This window comes from Anopheles moucheti, chromosome 2, assembly GCF_943734755.1.
Source record: "Anopheles moucheti chromosome 2, idAnoMoucSN_F20_07, whole genome shotgun sequence".
NCBI lineage: Eukaryota > Metazoa > Arthropoda > Insecta > Diptera > Culicidae > Anopheles > Anopheles moucheti.
In genome coordinates this window covers 80,818,188-80,834,712 of record NC_069140.1, presented here as the reverse complement: position 1 = coordinate 80,834,712, position 16,525 = coordinate 80,818,188, and the positions used below count along the sequence as shown (strand labels likewise).

General features: G+C 43.5%; 2 protein-coding genes across 2 annotated transcripts in view; one reads left to right on the top strand and one right to left on the bottom strand.

The window, feature by feature from the left end:
- Positions 1–16,525, top strand: part of LOC128308937 (uncharacterized) — a 115,469-nt gene that overhangs the window by 17,653 nt on the left and 81,291 nt on the right. The gene's annotated exons all lie outside the window — the stretch shown is intronic.
- Positions 890–3,554, bottom strand: LOC128308953 (pupal cuticle protein 36a-like). Its single transcript, XM_053045536.1, has 4 exons — positions 3,438–3,554; positions 2,943–3,361; positions 1,408–1,620; positions 890–1,318 (listed from the first exon to the last, which is right to left on the bottom strand). The coding sequence occupies exons 1-4, from the start codon at positions 3,450–3,452 to the stop codon at positions 964–966; spliced, it is 1,002 nt and encodes a 333-aa protein (XP_052901496.1). The 5' UTR covers positions 3,453–3,554; the 3' UTR covers positions 890–963.

The following is a 16,525-nucleotide window of genomic DNA, read 5'->3' as shown; positions in this document are numbered from 1 at the left end:
CGGAACGCTCCGGCTGCGTTTTTTAGGAAGTGCATAAAGATGCGCTTCGACAGTTCGCACACTGGGTGGCTTGCTGTCGGCGGTACTGGTGTCTGGTACTGGTGTGTGAGTTGCCTGGGGTCATCATAACGCACTGAAGCGACACAGTAGCTAGTAGACAACAATTCTCCATGCAAAAGCCATCGGTTACCAAGAGGTCGAAAGGGCATGCTTTTGGAAGGGAAGCTTCGGGTGTTTGCATAATGCAACTGATGCGGTTTTCCTGATGCGACCAAGTGAGTGGTAGTGAGCGTGAAAAGTAGGCAACACGACGCCCATCATCGGCGAGGTAAAGGGCCACCAATGCCTCCTTTTTTTTTTGGGGGGCCCAGACCAGCACAAAAGCTCATTACCGTGATGTAGTAGCGTGGTTGGATTTCGCAAGAAGATTTGTGACAGAGCCCGCGTGTGCCACTTTTCGCAAACCTTAGCCAGTGTTTTTGGGGACGTTCTGGTGTCTCGGTGGAAATGCACCGCACCGCTCGGATCGCATTACGTCCCCTTTGCGTCGTGCAGCGCAAGAAGTGTGACGAATGTCAGGGTCATGGTCTTGACTTTTGGTTACTTTCATGACTCCGACTCCGACACCGTTGGAAGCTCGGGTGAAGGTAAGGTGTCGCCAAAAATGGAGATAGCATTATATTGTCCAACTACATATCGGAAGAAAGAAGGAACTCTTGTTTTGACAAACTTTAAGCCATTGTGATACAATTGCTTGACAAGGTCGTCCAAGTCCAGTGTCCTGAATACCTTAGCATTTCGGAACCAATTCGTCAAAGTAGGACAGTTAGACCAGACCGGGAGGGTGATTGAAGGGCTCTGTCTGAGGGTGTGTTTGTTAGCACTCTGGTTTATTAGCGTGTTTCGTTTTGTGGGCTCAAATAAATACTGCAATCGATAAAAGTACTCCCCAGTAGCGCGGTTCTAGTAAGTGTAGCCGGTGTTCGGGTTGAAACCCTGTTGCCGCTTGTTCGGTGGCAGATATTGGTTGGCCGGTGCCGAGGGATAACCTTGGATGGCATTCGGGGAGCTCGCATGGAACTGGGGCGCCTGCTGCTGGTTGTACTGTGGTTGCTGCGGTTGCTGGTACTGGGGCTGGGGCTGCTGATACTGGGGCTGCGGTTGCTGCTGCTGGGGCTGAGGATAGTACGAACCCTGCTGGGGTCCGCCCTGCTGGGGAGCACCGTACTGACGGTTTGGCGTTTGAGGTTCCTGGTACGCGGGGTTCTGAGGTCTTGCGGCGGCTTCGGCGTGAAGACGGGCATGCAGGTCGTAAGCTCTGTTTTTTTTTTCAAAAGTTTGAAGTTAGAATACAAATGTCAATGAGAGTTGCAGTAAAGAAATGTGCTCTGCGTCGTGTACACTTACTCTTGCAGTGCTGGTGGCAGTGGTGGTGGAGTTGGCAGATGATCTCCGACGGGTTGGAAGCCGTTAGCGTCCGCCTTGTACTGAACGCTGTAGAGCTGACCGTCGGGAGCGGTGTAGGAGTAACCGCCCGAGACAACTTGTTCCGATTTTTCCGGGCCGAGATTGCGCAGGAATCCTTCCTCCTGATGCTGAATACCATTACCAGTGGCGTAACTAGAAAGCAAATTTAACCATAAGAAGAATATTATTTATAGAGCATACAGCTTATAGCTAGCACACGTCTTTAGTGTGCATATTTGAGCATGTTCAACATATTTCAGCAGAGTTCATAGTTACAATGGCTATAGTGAGCTCTGGGCAACTTAATAGTTTACAGCAGTAAAATAGAATTGGATAAGAGTAGGCGATCAAAAGAAGTGATTGATTTAAAATATACCTGTTTTTTACGGAACATCTCACTTGATGGACTCTTCAGAAGATTCTAACTCTTCAGGAGATTCTAACTCTTCAGGAGATTCTAACTCTTCAGGAGATTCTAATTCTTCAGGAGATTCTAATTCTTCAGGAGATTCTAACTCTTCAGGAGATTCTAATTCTTCAGGAGATTCTAACTCTTCAGGAGATTCTAACTCTTCAGGAGATTCAAACTCTTCAGGAGATTCTAATTCTTCAGGAGATTCTAATTCTTCAGGAGATTCTAACTCTTCAGTATCTTAGTTCAATTTTTAACGATCTAGAGAATGGTTTAATCCTCCAGGTTTAAGTCCATAACCCAGGTTTCATATTATTTCCAGATGAATTCACTACACGTTTCTATATAGTAATCGAGGACTTTTGCAATAATATTCTCTTGTTAGAACTCGAACAGTAAATGTTAAATAAATAACAATCAAGTCCACTATGAAGTAGTTTTTCAAAGTTAAACATATCTTCAAAACGTTCACTTCTGATGGTAGAACCTTCACGCAGCAAAAATTGGGTTAACAAAACTCCTCTGTAAAAAGAGCTTCTTCATTACGTTCTATTAAGAACCTTCTGATCGTACTATATCAGTCGTAGTCGTAACATTATTTCCTGGAGCACACAAAAAAACAACTCAGCTGTCAATATATTACCACGACCGGATGTGCTGGAGGATTGACGCACACTGTACGTGATCGTAGTTTAATGCGATATTTTTTTCTATATCACAAATCACTAATTGCACGAGCTATTGCAATCCATTCCATATCGTAGCACGTTGATCCAAGTGCCGCACTACAGGGTGAAACACTTAACCCGATAGCTCACTGTGTAACGCTTTGCATCGTTTTGTACCAACTTACAATGAAACACGTTGTACACACTGGAATCACTTGAGCGATGAGCTCATGAGGTGATTAATTAGCCAATAATCAGTAGATACACTCGTGCTGATAAGTCTTAACCCTTTAACCTGCCGATCGATCACCGCTGCGATAGGAATTCCATCGCACACATACACAAACACACACACAAAGCCCGGAAAGCACTGAGCACGTCCAAGCAATACTCACTCGAATCGATAGCTGCCATCACCGTTGTTGATGTTTTCGTAGCGCAGTATCGGGATGGGGGTGGTTTGCTGGAAGTTGCCCTGGAAGCTTCCGCCCGTGGGTCCACCCGGTTGAAGCGCGTTACTAGACCCACCCCCGTACGAAGGTCCCGACGGTTGCGGGTTGTACGCGCCAAAGCCTGGTTGTCCCTGTCCGAGGGGTGCTACCGATGGGTAACCGCCCTGGGATCCTTGAGGGCCCCCAGCCGTGGGCGGGAGGTATTGGTTAGCGGGAGCACCAAACTGACCATCGCGCCGTGGAGCAGTGAGCAGGTTGCCGTCACCGGCACCGCCCTGATAGGACGCGACTGGTGCCGGAGCACCGTAGAGGTTATCGAGGCGGGCAGCGCTCGCCAACCCTAGGAACGCACAGAGCAGGACCTACGCAGCGGAAGTAGAGCAATTGTTAGAATTTCTGGAATTTCTGGAGCTGGGTGGGAGTCCGACGAGACATTACCGTCTTGTGCACCATCGTGTAGTTGAGGAGGTTCGAGATACCTGCGAGAAGGTATAGTGAGCAGTGTTTTATGCACCTGTCTGCTACGGAGTGCGCGGGAGAAGCTTCAAGCTTCGTGGAATGGTCGAACTGAACTAATGCTGTAGAAGATGAGTTGCGGTTTTATATAAGCACAAGCATCGTTCGTCATCGATTCTAACACCCGGATGGTGGTGATGTACACGGTGATGATGGTGATGATGATGATGGTGCCGGTGTTCGCGCCAGTTCGGCCGGTTTGGTAGAAGGCAGACGGCCGCTCGGTTCGAGTGTCGCCGCGTACGCGCCGTGTTCGCCATTGCCAATGTTGAAGACGACTCCCCCGACTCATAATCGAATGGCCCAAAACAGCCGCCTGTTCGGTCGGGTTCGGGTGAAGACGCGAAGGTGAAGAGCCCCCAGCATGGAGGAGTGAACGGCGTTCTACTCGGTCGGTCGGTGGCCGGCTCGCGTTTCGTGCGTCTTCTGGCGTGGTGGTGGCACAACCCCCCCACACACGCTAACAATGGGCAGGTTGATTCTCAAGACGTCATTATCCGATTGTGTTGGATCTGTAGGGGCCAGTGAGACGATCGTTCGTGTGGTGATCGTTCCGGTTGAGCGTCGCCCATGGTAATCGAGGCTGCTGGCTGGTGGCTAGAAATTTAGTTCGATCACCAAACCACCCCGGATCCCCTATTATGTCCCCGTCGCGCAGACAAACCCATTCGCTACGTGCGATTTTAGCCCGGTTTGCGTACGCCGGGATGGCAGCGCCCGGCAGCGAGTACATTCACTTTTGCCGAAGATGATACCCTGCCCGGACCACGTTCAATTTCATGTCACTTTTTTGGTTGCGCCGTTTCGGCGTGTTGTATGATTGAACCGCTTGGCTGTGAAACTGCGCCCTTGCGGAATTAGGTTTTTGTTTTGCGATCGAGACGAGTTTTTCGTTCATTCAATTCGATCCGCCTGTGTGAGGCTCGAGATGGGGTCTGTGGGGTGTGTGGAGAGGAAGGTGCGCATGTGGTGAAATTAAGTGAAAAAATTACCTGATCAAATAAAGCAGGTGAATCTGTTGTGGCTGGCAGGTCGATCGAATGGGATTTGGTCTTGGGCAACAGAGGTTTCGCGCACCCGGGGGTGAGAAGTGGCATCGTTTTTGAGGTTATTGATTCCATCAGTGGAAGGCCCGAGTGAAGGTTTGGAGAGCCCACATTTTGCAAACGTTTTAATCCCAAAAAGTACTAATCGATGAGGTCGTGTAGGTTTTTTTTTCGTTGCTGTCGTTGTTGCTCTGTGCACTTTAAATGTGCTTTATTGTAAAAGGATATAACGTCCTGAGGCATTTTATTGTTTTTGAGCCTGCAGTCTCATTATGTTTTGTATTGCCGCAATTGTTCATGAAACACTTTCACTTCACTCGGTGGGTGAATGTCAAGGCCAATGCTGATGTATACCTGCTGATTTGACATAATCAGTGCCTATTTGTAGTTCAATGTTGCATTTTTTGTTGCTGTTCCTTATCCACTGTTTGGGAATGAACGGAGCAATTAATAGCATCTTTTTCTGTAATTGTTAGCTTGTTTTCCTGTAATTGAGGGAAGCTACTTATTTTGCATTTTTGTTTGTACAATTATTGTATAAAACTTATAGTTTCCTTACTAAAACTCAGGGTTTAACCAACGTCTATATTGGAAAAAGTATATTATTAAATTAAACTTGATAATTGACATTTTATTTATTATTTTACCATTATCATTAAGAAAGTTTTTTGAATTGAAATGTTTCAAATTGATTTTTTTTTCAAACTTTTTTAATTTCTTGTCCTGGAAGGGCCCTTTATATTGTCGTGTGAGTAGCCTTTATATTGTCGTTAAGAGAACAAAATATTTAAAGTGTTATAATGGTGTAAATAAATATCAATCTTTAGCTCAACTTTGTAAAGATGATGTTTTTTTTGTTATTATATATTTTGTTTTAACTTTTTTTATTTAGAAGTTTAATTAATTTTTTTGAATATGCTTATTATTTGATTTAAAAATTAATATTATAAATTTGTTTTTTAATACTAAGTTTTTGAAGTTTGCAAATAATTTGTTAAAAAATTGTGTTTTTTCAATTAGTGTTTTTCATAATTAGTTATAAAACAAATTTGTCGTCAATTTTTCAGTAAGTTTGATTTTGATTCCATTAATTTTATTTCTCTCTCTCTCTCTTTGTTTCTTTTACTCAATATTGATGTAATTTTCTTAATTTTTAATATTTCTTCGTTTGTTAATTTTTTTGTATCACATTTTTATTGTCTTGTACTTTGTATTATATTTGAATATAATTCTTTAATTTTGATGTCTGTGTTCTGATTTTATTTTCGTTTTTAATATTCCTTCTTTAGTTATATTTTTTTTTATTTGTTTAAAGTGTCTTATTTAAAGTGTCTCATTTAATATTACAAGCATTTAGCAAATCAAGTTGTTCATTATGTTGAAAACATTGGAAGGGTAGATTGATGGAAATAATAGCAGAAGTTTCTCATGAATACGAGCGGTTGCATAAATTTCCAATAAACAACTAATCGAACTGTCATGTAAAGCGCAATTTAAAATTTGTAACAGACAGAGCTAAATGCAAAACAACATTTCCCCTTAACGAGGTATCAATTGCCAAACTGTTGCTTCCGTATCGCGTTCCGCACCGAATGCTGGCGGTAAAGTAAATCAAAGCCAAGTTAGTATGAATAAATTTTCATTTCGCTACGAACGAATCAAACGTTGTAACCTTTCGACGCTTGGCAAAGGTGTGCCGAGCGATGGTATTGCACCCGGGGTCCGATAGTGGTCATAAATTCGGCTGCTTTTTTTTCTCAAAAACCCGATCGGGGAAAGACAACGCGCATCCGGATGCAAGGATTTCATTGATACACTCCAACGGAATCGAGTTGCTGTTGTTTTGGCGTTTGGCATGGTGAAAACCCCGGACACAACATATTGCACATCAGCGCCGGGCCGCTTCTGGATTCCCGCATTGGGCGGGGAAAACAAATTCCGCCCAACAGCAGCAGACGTGATCCTTCGCCAAGTATCGAATTGCCGATAAATATTTATAAAACCGTAACCGTCCCGTAATGGTGGGGGGGGAGGGAATATTTTAAACTTATTTCGTGGCATTTTCTTTTCAGCGGTCCAGCTGTCCGTGTGTTTGTGGTGGTCGTTGTTCGGATGAGAATTTACAAACCATCGGCACACCTGCCGCACCGGGCGGTACCATTCGTAAATGTGGTGCGAATACTTTGCACAGTTTTTCCACACCTATTTTGCCACAAGTTTTGTTTGTCGGTGCGCGAAAGGAAGGAAAAGCAGCGTGAGCTTGTAGCGATATAATGCAGGGAAATTTATGGCACAACACCCCGCAAAGAATCGTCTTAGAACGAACGAACGAAGAGATTGGAACACACAGACACAATCCTGGTGGATCCGTGTTTTACCCGGTGGATCAACAGCACCGGGGAGGGTGAACATGTGGCTCGCACAGCAAATGGTTGCTTCTGCTCGTGTCTCTGTGCCCATTGCCGTCCATACCGGGCGTTAGTCGTGGGGAAAATCACTCGACGAGTGAAACGTCGGGATAAAATTCCTGATGAAGAAAGTAATAATTTATGTATGAGTTATGAATTCATAAAGCACACACACAAGTGCTAAGGCAAGTGGCAGACGAGAAGTGTAATCGTGAAGGTGGAATTTCTGGTGCGCGAGGAGGTTTCAGTCTGGCGCGATACTTCAAGATCAGCTCGCAAAATGGTAAAACACACGGTCGGTTGAATTATAACAATATTCGCTTCTGGAATCGATTTGCCGTTTGAGACTTTATCATTCGGCGGCTGTCAGTGTGAGGTGAGATCAATATAACAGCGAACTCTCACTCTCATTCCCCCAAGCGCCAGATATTGCCAGTAAGTTCGGAACTCGCACCTCAAGAAATAAGAAAAACAGAAACTGTATCATGAAGTTCTAATCGGAAAACAAATTGAAATCTGTTTTTGCTACACGAGAGGAAAACATCTGTAAGCGGGCGAAGTCTGCCATCAATAATCTACCGGACGCGCACCGGACGCGCTCGGTGATCGGTTTTTATAGATTGTGCGCGTAAGATTAATGTCTCCAGGGTTCTATTTCTGGAGCCGTCCGGTGCCGCGGCACCCACGGTCAAACTGGTGTTTGAGGTTTGTGTGTTTTTTTGTTGTGGGGACATTTTATGGCACGACGACGGTGACGGAGTTGCAGCTGTCGGTAAGTAGTTTAATCATTACCTCGTACCTCGGAGGTGGATCGTCGTAAAGCGATACGTCGATCCGTCACTGCCACTGGAGTGACGCTAGGAAGATACCTCTCCACCGTACAATGTAATTCCATGTGGGGTTTTTCATGATGAGAGGGTGGCAATATACTGCCCGAGATATCATCGGATGATTGAGGTTTATCCGAAAAATAAAATTTACCGGCTGACATTTTGCGACATGGCGTTGGAGTTTTGGAGTGGACATTCTATAAATAAAGCCGGGGCCCCCATCTTGGATACTGGCGGACTTTCAAACGTAACCTTATGGCGTATGTGAACGGTAGGATCGGCACAGTAAAACCGATTCACCTTTCGCAACGCGAATAATTATATTTTACCGATGCTGGCTGGTGCACGCCATCCTTCGATCTAGATCGCCGGATGATGATGATGCCAATGATGCATCTGGCTGGGTACGCCAGCCGGCGATTAAAACATACCAGAACGCATTACGGTTTCAGGCAGGCGATTCTCGATATTGAATCTCGTGTTTCCGCGGGCTCATCAAGCGAGGGGAAAGGTAACAACATTCACCGTGCTGTGCTGTGTTCCGATTTAAAAAAAAAGAACGCACCGGAATGTATAACTTGCCGCTTGAGCAACTATCATCAACCCGGAGCGGATGGAAAAGTGCGTCGCATCTAGATCGGGGATCCGTTTGAAGCGGTGCAAAATGTCAAGGCCGTGGCCGAATAATCGGTGTGCGCTGCACTTTGCCTTGAAAGTGCGCATCCCCGATATGTAAATGGTGAGCAAAAGTCGTCGTCCCAAAGCAAGAAGGTAAAAGGGAATTCATAGTTTTTTTTTCATGCTATCCACCCGTTGCCAGTGATGCGTTTATCATATGCAAAAGCAACTTTCAATGCGCGTGGGCCTTCACAAAAGCGATGACTGATCTGCATCGATCACTCACAAATCACAAAACGATCCATCGGGGGGGATGGCACTGAAGGATCATTCGGTTGACGAGTGCACTCGACGCTGCTGAAAGTGTGGTACGGCTTGTTGTTGGCGTGCGTCGGCAACATTTGCATGTTTTTTGGCTAATTTTGAAGGCTTTCTGAAACCACTTCCACAAGTTAGTTCCGGCCAATTGGGCACCGGACGGAGGGCGAAATGAAACATTTCATCTTACCCGATACTGAAGGGTTTTTCTCTGACCTTTTTCGGCAGAGTGGGCTGAAGTTAATCGTGATGAGCACTGCCCGCACGAGGACTATTTTCCGGCTGATTGACTTGGTTTGAGTTGTGTGTGTGTTTAGTGTGCTCGTTTCCGCTCTTCATATAGCTACAGTGTGTGTCAAAACTATAAGAGCATTTGATGATGAAGAATTTATAAAATTAGTTTGTTTTTAATGAAAAAAAGTTATTTAAGAAAGATATAAAGAATATCGTATCTTGTCGTCAAGATTTTTTTGCGAATCCAATTGTTTAACATTATTATAGGAACCCTAGCCTGTGTTGTTTTTGGCACTATCAATCACATTTAATTTCAATTCGAAAACAGGAGTACTAACAGCCTTCTACTTCTTCTTCTTCTTATTCTCCAATATTGGCTGAATTTTAAAATAATTCTTGAATGATTTAATGTGATAGTCTGGAATAAAGATGAGAATAATCACTCTTTTCAATGATTTGAATCAGAGTCAAAGAGTGGGTTTAAAGATTTGAAACCTTTATTCACTCTTTTGAGATTCATTAAAAAGTATTACACTGCATCAATGTTTTTACCACTCTTTTGCGTTTATACTCACTGTCACTCTCTGTGTCGAACCCACTCACGAGTAAGTAAAACTGTTTTTTCACTCTCTAGATTATAATCACTCTGTAAGAGTGAGTTTCACTTAACTGTTTAACTGTTTTATCATTCCTTTTGGATGAAATAATTCTGTAGGTGTGATAAATTATTCTTTATAAATTTTTTATATACAATCACACTTACTGAATTATTTGAATCCAAAAGGAGTGATAAAACATTTTTATTCACTTCTATTCATCGATTTAAATCCAAAACGAATTATAAAACACTGTCACTCTCTTTTACATTCTTCCTGTTTTACTCAATGTAGACAATCCAACAAGAGAAAAAACACATTTCAATCTCAAACGAGTGATAATACTCTTTTAATCACTCTTATAGAGTGATTATAATCTAAAGAGTGATATGACAGTTTTAATCACTCCTGAGTGAGTTTCTAGTCGGCACAGAGAGTGAGAGTGAGTATAAACGCAAAAGGGTGGTTAAAGGAGTCATAAAAACTCTTCGTGCTGATTCATACTCATTCACTCTCTCGAAGGTTTCAACTCACTCACTCACTCTTACTCAGCGCGCACATCTCTATTCTGGAAGTTGTGTAATTTGTAGCGTCGTTAGTCGTCACAATGACAGGACCAAAATCCAAACCAGACGTAGAATTGACTAACTAGCTACGGGTAAATACAGTAAAAAAGCCAGAAATATCTAGCATAGAGACCATTTGAGAGTGATGTGGCAGTAAATAGGAATCCGAACTAATAAATATCTGGTGATTCCAGGTTTTTAAGCATCAAGTTGTGAAATTGTATATTAATAACTTAAGCATGTTTTTTTAAAATACGCATGTTTGTTTAATTTTTGTTTTAGACATAATGCTGAAGACTTTGGAGATAAAAGGTGATAGAAGCAATAGGAAATTCAAAATGTGTAGATATGGCTTTTATGGCCTAAATTAAATTGATTAACGTACTTCTTCTTTATCGGTACAACAACCTCAAGAGGCTCACTTCTGGCGTTCTTTGACTTTGTTTACCCGGGCTGGTCCGGTTGGGATTTTGGACCAGTGCCTGTCGTGTGAAGACCGGCGTCGCTATCAATACACCACCGGGCCGCCCCAAAGTTCAAAGTTCAAGAAGTAGATAAAAGTGGAGGGGAATTTACATTAACGCTAGTTTAAATCTATTTTAAATGCTGGATAATGATAAATTTAGGAGAAATTGATCTGTACGCTAAGTTAAATCGCATTAAATCGGTGAATAATTGAATGAAAGGTTGATATTGTACTATTTTTAGCTCTTCAAGGATTTTCGTTCTTAAAGTTACGTTTCACACTGTATCTGGAGCTTCTTTCGGAAAAAGATGAACCTCATACACCAAATAGTGATGATAAATTGTCCATTTTGTGTACACAAACGTTCCCAAAAAAGGGCGAGAGAACTGTTGGCAAATTCTAAACTTTGTAGCAAACAAAACATTAAAATGGACGAGGGTTTGTACAAAATTGCACACTGAAAAAAAAAACCCCTTACTCATGAGCGATGGACAGGTTCACTGCTTGTGGCATATTATGCAAATTGTGTAAAAGGGTAAGTTGATTGTCGAACCGGGCAAAAAGGAATACCGGAATTGACCGACTCGGGATGGCTGGTCCGGTCAGCCGAAATTAAGATTCGAAAAGTTTTTCAATGACATCTATAACACCTCTGCCCTGCCCGACCCTTTGGCGCCTCAGTTCAATCGTTTGTGCAGCAAACGACGAACCCTTTTCTTTCACCCTTTGATGTAAAAATGCATGAGACATGGTTTAATGTTGCGAACGAGTAATGCGCCAATCGTTTTCTCGTCATTAGCATAAGGGAATGTGTTTGATGGCTTTAGCGTCAGCGATGATTAAAGGTTGAAACAATTAGCCACAACAAAGGTAGATGGATGTGTTGCAGCACACGTCACACTGTGGCCTATGTGTGAGTATGGTACAGAGGTGAAAAGGGATCCCGAAACTTCCAGATTACGAACTCAGGTCAGGCACTTAAAAACAAACATATGATATAGAGAGTAGAAACGACTTTGAATGATATCAAAACCGACAGTTAATTTGAATACTTTGTCATATGCCCCATATGGTCGGGGTTCTCCGTCACCGACAGCAAGACCTCTCGTGCGCAAGCAACGAACCCGGGTGACATCGCACTGAATTCACGATAATCTTTAGGGCCATTAAAATTTGTAGTGAACCCCCGCCATGTTTTTTTTTTACTGTCCATAATTTTTTGCTAATGGAGTGTTTCCACCTCCGTGCGTGCGGATGCGTCCTGGAAGCGGCCGTTTTTATATCCTGCAGGCACTCTCCATCGCCGGTGCCGTTAAATGGGATATTTCTGGAAGACCATTACACCAAACTCTGGCAGCATGTTTCCGTTTCCGCACGACAGCACGGATTCGGGTTGTTGCCTGTCGGGAAAAACACAGCGCCCTGGCAATGGTCGGTTGAACATAAGCACCTTTCTTTTCCCCGACGCCGAAGATGCGCGTCGTTTCATTGGATTCGGGGCGCTTAAGCCCGGGGGGGGGAGGGAAGGCGTCATAATCTGGTACCTAATTGAAGGCTCGCACGGCTGTGGGGATCATTCAACGCTCGGGCGTAAATCATTACCCGCCCCGTGATCCAACCCCGTCCGGACGGTGGACGGAATGGGCCTAAGCATATGGCAACATAAGCGCCATCATCCCTGCCCGGGCGTCTTTATGTCTATGAAATAGCGTTGAAAATAATCCGACTGCTTCTGTACCCACCCCCGGGAAGAACTCGTTCCCTGGTGCCGCGTAAACAGGAGTTCTTTCGGGCTGGGGTTCAAAAATGCTGCCAGGGATGATCCATATGGGTTGAAAAATAGGAGTATGGATGGCTGGCGACTGGTCGGATCGGTGCTGGATTAAATCCATTGTTTTGTTGTTTCAAAAATAAAACTGTTTTAACCATTCCATTTTGTCGATTCTCTCCCTTTTTGAGGGGTTTGTAAGGGGTTGTTTCAGCACCACATGCAAATTGCATTTTGCAGCAGAGCCGTAGCTCGGTTCGAAACAAACGAATTGATTAATCAATGGCGTCGTCGTGCGCGTCACTTCGTGGCCAAACAAAGAGCTCCTATTGTTGGGCGCTGAAGTTCGCAGTTCAAGCTGAAAAGCAGTCGAGAACAAGCTGAACGGCGGGAATAGGAGAATGGCGTTAGGAAGACGCAAAAAAAAACCTAATACACGCAAAATAGGATCACCGAGGGTGTACAATCTCAAGTAGATAATCACGCTCCGTCCACCTGCGATTGAAATGGTTTTTTAGCGCGGCACGCAAAAAAATAAAACGGGGTAAAGAAAAACCGAATGAATGGGTGATGGAAGCGTCGATGATGATGATGATGCGGTTCATGATGCTTTAGGAAGCCAAAAAAGCGTTAAATGGAGGAAATGTGTATAAATGAAGGAAGATGATTGAGCAATAATCATTTGTGAGGTGTGTGTGTTCTTTCTTCTGCACCCACGATTCTTGCAAGAGTTCTTTTATGCTGGAAGTGAATCTGAACGAGATAAACCCCTTTTTTCAGAATTATATCATGAGAACCATGAGGACGTGGAGGCGAAGGAACGAGAGAAAGCCGGGAGTTGGAAGTTGGAAGTTGAAGGAGATGCAGATAATCAGACCCTCAGTTAACTCTGGGCGGTGGCGTGGAGTGACTTGTTCTCACACTGTGAGGAATTCTTGGTGTCTTTCTTCGGCAGGAAGTCTCCAGGATTTGGAAAAGTAATGTCTACCATCGTCTCGTTCGTTATTCTCGTAAGCGTCCCGCGCGATGATCCATGTTGAGAGGTGCTCAATTGACATGCAAGTCACCTTCAACCCCGCGAGTATGGCGAAGTTGCAGATCCCCGTGGTACGGATGCTAATGAAAAGTGGTACCAATAAAGTTGGCGAGTGATTAGTGTAATCATGCTGTCTACGGTGCAATGCCTCACTCATAAATGAAATTAGTCGACGGGCTTGAAACTCACAAGTCGATGCGAGATTGCAGATAGACGGTCCCCCGGTGGTGGTTGCAAGTGTGTTGGCAGGTTGAATTACATTCCGGATGTTATTAATAAATGGTCGCTTACGTACAGTGCGAGGAACAGCGTGGTTGTTGTTTCGTTTGCCTTCCTTCTGGTCTCTGTCCCTTCCCTGTGTCACACTTTGCACATTTCTGGGAAGCTGCCAGAAACGCAGAAAGATTTGACGATAGTGTTCGGTTTTTGGACCGAAGGCAAGCGAACTGCAAAGAGAATACAACAGCGAGTGAGATGAATGCAGGGCAGTAAAACGTTCCGGCTAAGCGAATCGTGAGCTTTGCCCCATCGGATGCGTTGCCCCGCCGCGGGTTGTTGTCGAGCGTGAGGTCGTGAGGTGGCATATCTGTACACCCGGCCCGGGTTCAGATCCTGGATCGTGCTAAGTTTTTGGGGTTATTCCGGTTATTTGTAGAGCCGATATAACCCGGATCCAGCGACCAGGAACAAGGGTTACGATGGCGGTAGGAAATTCCAAAGCAGACGGCGTAGCGTGTGCGAGAAGATGTTTCGGGTTTTCGGAAAGACAAGCACACGATACACACGGGCCCAATGAATGGGTGACGTCTTTTCGTGCTGCAAGTCACGAAAAGGAAATGGGTTGATTAGTTGGCTGTTTGTGTGGTTTTTTTTTGTTGCGGTGTCCAAAATAATTGTTTTCGTTAGCAACCGGACCCCCAGGCCTGGGTCGATGATGTGCTGGGTGTCGATATGGTATCGAAGGTATAATAATAAGCGATGAGATACTTTTTTTTACTGTTTACGGTATTGCGTGGTCGCAAAAATGTGTTGTATAGGGTGATGTGTGTATTTTTTGGATAGCATTGTTTGAGAGAAAAATTCGTAAAATAGGCTGAGAGTTACTTAAGCTCTAAATCTATTAGCCAACAATTGCGGATGGCTTAGACATCAAGGTTTAGACATGGGTTTGGACATGCAATAACACTTTTTAATTTAGGAAGAGGAGTAGAAACGTGAAATTTCCCAATACTTAGCTTTAGATGCATTAAGAATAAAAAATCAGAGTTAAACACAATATTTAATATTCGTATAATTAAGAATTTTATATAATTTACGCTTTTAAATAAGAAAACAGTGTTATTGTCACAATGAATAATTGGATATATTTTTTAGAATTAGTTTCTGAGCATTTTTAATTTTCGCAATATGTTTTCTTCTGGGTGTAATAGAACCTATTTGGCCATGCCTGTCAATTCTGGCTTACTGCTAGACTTATTTTCCCACGTAGCCGGATAGTCAGCCCTTGCTACGGGGAAACGGTCCGGTTGGGATTTAGTCTCGATCCTGCCGTTTGGGATCGGCGCCGCTACCAAATATACCACTGGGATCGCCCCAATATGTGCCCATTATTAATAAATGCCTTTGTCGTATTCCCTATGCGAATATTCCCTATGATTGTTTTGGTTGGTTGTAACAGGTGTGTTCTTTTATGACACAACAGGTTGGTCCCACCAAACATAAGGCACGGTCTCCTTACCATGAATAGTCGCGGCCTGGCTGTTGATTGTTATACTTTTTCTTAATCGACACAACAATCTCTAGAGGCTTTGACATTATTTACTCGTAGCAGGATAGTCATTCCTTTCGTACGGTTGATTCGGTCGGGATGGGATTTTTGGACCGGTCCTGTCGTGTGAAGACCGACGTCGCTACCAATACACCACCGAGCTAGCCCCAACATGGTACATTCATTTGTTTGTTTGATTGTGATATATTCGTTTCATATTAACGTATTGGTCCCTCTCTTCATGGTCTCTTTGCTTCAGTTCCTTCGGTAGTTAATTCCCTTTTTACTGCTGATTATCAAAACTCAACGGAACTTTATAAAACACCTAATAAAAGAGATTCTTTCCAAAGTTTATGAACCATAACAACTACAACTCCTTACAAACTTGAGTTAAATTTATCATTTCTTTCTTTCCTTCAGAATTGTCCGTAAACGCAGAGCACCTTGAAGTTTTCCCTTCCAACCCATGGTGTGCCCTTGCAGCGCAATTAAAATTAACGCATGTTTCAGCTTGTTTTATAGCATATTTTTGCTGACAACTCGGGCCTCATTGCGCTAATAGTAAGAACGAAAACAATCTAGTAAATAAATTATGTTTACAAGAGCCGAAGCCTTCACACTGAAGGCACTGGTTGCATGCTAATTGAAGCGCTTCATAAAAGGCCTTAAGGTCTGGTTACATCTTAATTATGACACTGACTCATTGACATTGACGTCTCATATAATAATCAAATATATAAATCGTCTTTGTTTCATATTTTTTCCATTAACAACCTTGTGTTGCATGATGTTGCTGTGATATGTACGTGAGTCTGTAATAGACAATTTAATTTCTAGTATATCAAATTTCTTTGTATTGTGAATTGTGAAGGTTTATTCTACATTAAATATATTTATTTTGCGATGAACAAAACGCATTTTGCTGTGAACCTGCGATACCATCTTCTAAACATTGTTGTCTTACATCACCTCAAAAGTATAACCATGACATCACAGATTGCGTGAGACGAATAAATAATCACCACAACAGAAAATCGTTTCACTGCATACGGGACCGAGCCCTGCTCTCGGTACGTACCGGACGTTTTTTCAAGTGCATCGCAATAAGCAGCATTTTTATGACACCCGCTCCGAAGACCGTAAATGCACTGAATGCATTTTTTTAAGCGCAGCACAAAAAAACGCACCACTGCGGAATGGTGTGGCAGGCAGATTTTTGCAAAACCGTACGGTTGTGTGCGGTATTTTGAAAGTGGTCATAAAACTGGTCGGTTAGGGTTGGCATTCTTCATACGAGCGAGAGCCACTCACAACGCGTCACGCGCGTCCGCGAGCCCTCATATGCACTTGGCGAGC